Source organism: Ichthyophthirius multifiliis, assembly GCF_000220395.1.
Source record: "Ichthyophthirius multifiliis unplaced genomic scaffold scaff_1120509250964, whole genome shotgun sequence".
Lineage (NCBI taxonomy): Eukaryota > Ciliophora > Oligohymenophorea > Hymenostomatida > Ichthyophthirius > Ichthyophthirius multifiliis.
This window is the reverse complement of record NW_004086333.1, coordinates 75,193-78,041: the sequence shown is the minus strand read 5'-3', so window position 1 is coordinate 78,041 and position 2,849 is coordinate 75,193. Positions and strand designations below refer to the sequence as shown.

Genomic DNA, 2,849 nt, shown 5'->3' with positions numbered 1-2,849 from the left:
TGAGTTTTTATTTAAAATTTATCATATATCAAATATTTATAAACTTGGATATATTTTATAATATTCTACAATTTTTTATTTTATTTTTAAAATTGTTATAAATTTTTACTTATCTTTGTTGAATTTTCTATATTAAAGAGAATCGATATATTGGAGTTTTTATTAAAATGAGTATATGTACTATTAATAGAATTAGGGTATATATCATTCTAATAATTTTTTCATATTTCTTAATTATTAGATTAGTTAGAATTATGCTATTGATATTTTTTTAATAAGAAAATAGAGGATATATATATTCATAATTTTTTGGTATTTTATTATAAATTAAAAATTGCGAGTTTAATCATAACATTTAATAAAATTATTTCGTTAAAAGAAACTAGTTATTAACTTAATTTTGTTAATTATAATACATATTTTTAAGATTAGCAATAATTTTATATATTTTTATGGATATAAAAAAATACTAATATGATAAAGAAATTTAATAAATACTATTATATTTATAAGATGAATTATCATATTAATTATATTAATAAGATTTCCATTATTTAAATCATTATAATTATAAAAAATATTAAATAATAAAAAAAATCAATGATAATATATTATGATTAAAATTTATATTATAAAAACGAAATGTATTTATTATTTTAAGATAACTTCAAATTATTTTTATATATTAAAAATATATAACCTTTTCGATTTATATGTTTTTTTTCAATATTTGATTTTTTTTTATTTAAAATATTTTTAAATTTTTTTCTATTTAATTTACTTTATTTTTATAAATGTCTGATTCTTAATTTTAAGTATTTATATTTAAACTGTATTTTATTTTTAAATATAAAATTTTAGTCTGAATAGGCTACTGCTGAAGATGCTACAGTTTATATGGAAGAAATACTTGAAAAATTAAAGCTATTAAATTATGAGAAATCTTTTATTTAATAAAAGTATTAATATTATTCAAATAAATTTTTAAATATTTTTTTTAAAAAAAAAGTGGATTAAAACCTTTAAACAGAGCTTATTTTGCTGTCCCTCTTAATTCAAACGAATAATTTAACTATTTTAATAAAATAGTGACGTGGCTTTTTAAATAAAATAATGTTGATGTAGAATTCAATTAATTTGGAGATCCTATGTCAATAGCTTCCAATATATGTAAATTAAATATTTAATTTTCAAATAATTTAAAATTTAAAAAGAATTTGAACTAAAAAACTAGGATTAGATAGTGATTTTCCTCCTATAAAATTAAAATCTGTAAATTTTAATATAAATCTATTTAAAAAACAAAATAAAAAACAAAGGGTTCAGGAGAAACAGCTTGTAAAGTAATTCTCGATTTAACAAACAGAGCATTGAAAACAAAAGGATTTTCTTTTAAAAAACATAAAATTGATTAACCATCATAAACAGCTTAAGAAGAAGCTATAATAGATGATGGAGCAGATGATGAAGCAGATATGGCAGAAAACATAAGTGTAGAAAGTGAAGAAGATTTCGATGTTATGGGAGATATAAAACAAGCCAAATAAGAGTTAATATATATATAAAAATTTAATTTAAAGTAAAATAAAAATATCTAGAATAGATGAAGATAAGCAAGTAATATAGTCTAAAATAAATGAAAAGGATTGGATACTTGAAGTAGAAAGAGTAACTGCTAAATTAAGATATTAGATAAAAAATGATGCAAAAGAATGGAGATCACATATTGAATAAACTAAAGAATTTTCAAGCTCAATTAAAAAAATACTTCCTGAAGCAAGACCTAAATTGGAAAGGTTGATAGATCATTTGAGTAAAGTATTAGAGTAAATTTCTAAACGAGAAAAAAATATAAATTAAAATATGACTGACTTGGGAGGAGAATATAGAACAAAATCTGAAAATTATAAAACGATTGTTACTTAGTATAATAATTTATAAAATTCAATAAAAGAATAAGGAGAATAATATAAATAATTAAAAGAAAAATATGATGCTATTAAAATTTAATTAGAAAGTAAAGGTGATGAACAAACTAATTCATCTCCAGTAATTAAGATTAAAGAAGCAATTAAAAAAATTAGATAAGAAATTGGCCAAATGGATGTCAGAATTGGAATTATTAGCCAAACAGTTTTGTAACATAAACTCAGATAAAAATAAAGCGGGATTGAAGAAGATGCAGAAAACCTTGATGAAATAGAAAATGAATAAAAAAATTAGGAAGAGGAATTAGATTTTTGAAAATAAATAAAAAAACACATTTTTTACATTTAATTTTATCCATATTGAAAAAAAAAATATATATAAAATATTATTTTAAAGTTTTAAATTATATGGAATATATATTTATTTAATTTCTCATGATAATGAATTATAATTTTTAAAAAAGATACATATATTATAATTGCATTGAAGTTATTTATTTAAAATAATTTTTATGTATTTATTTGTAAAAACAAAACTTTAAAAATAGTTAAATTTTATATTTACAAATATTCTATTTAAAACAAAAAAAAGTATAATTTATACATAATACACATTTAAAAAAAAATTATTATAAATAAGAAATATAAAATAATTTTTTTTTTTTCACAACTAAAAATTTAATTAATAATATTTTATTTCTAAAAATACAATAATGAAAGTAAAAAAAGTTAAATTTCTAAGAAAATGGATTAATTTTTATAGAATAAACTTTCATTTTCACTTTCCACATAAATTATTAGTTGATGGGACATTTTTAAAAGCTTCAATGGATAGAAAATTTGAATTTTAGGAAAAACTTACCAAGTTACTACATGGAACAGTTTGGATATAAATTACATAATGTGTTTTAAATGAGCTAA

The 2,849-nt window shown here is 17.9% G+C and overlaps 1 protein-coding gene across 1 annotated transcript, besides 1 other annotated feature; it reads left to right on the top strand. All coding sequences in view use genetic code 6, as the record gives it.

Moving 5' to 3' along the window:
• Nucleotides 1-556: 556 nt before the first annotated feature.
• Nucleotides 557-595: a microsatellite.
• A 199-nt stretch (nucleotides 596-794) lies between these two features.
• IMG5_120570 (intraflagellar transport protein, putative) lies at nucleotides 795-2,244 on the top strand (the record flags this gene model as incomplete). Its single annotated transcript, XM_004032490.1, has 5 exons — nucleotides 795-815; nucleotides 862-959; nucleotides 1,010-1,121; nucleotides 1,320-1,549; nucleotides 1,599-2,244. 5 exons carry the CDS (start codon nucleotides 795-797, stop codon nucleotides 2,242-2,244), a joined length of 1,107 nt encoding a protein of 368 aa, XP_004032538.1.
• Between the last annotated feature and the right edge of the window lie 605 nt (nucleotides 2,245-2,849).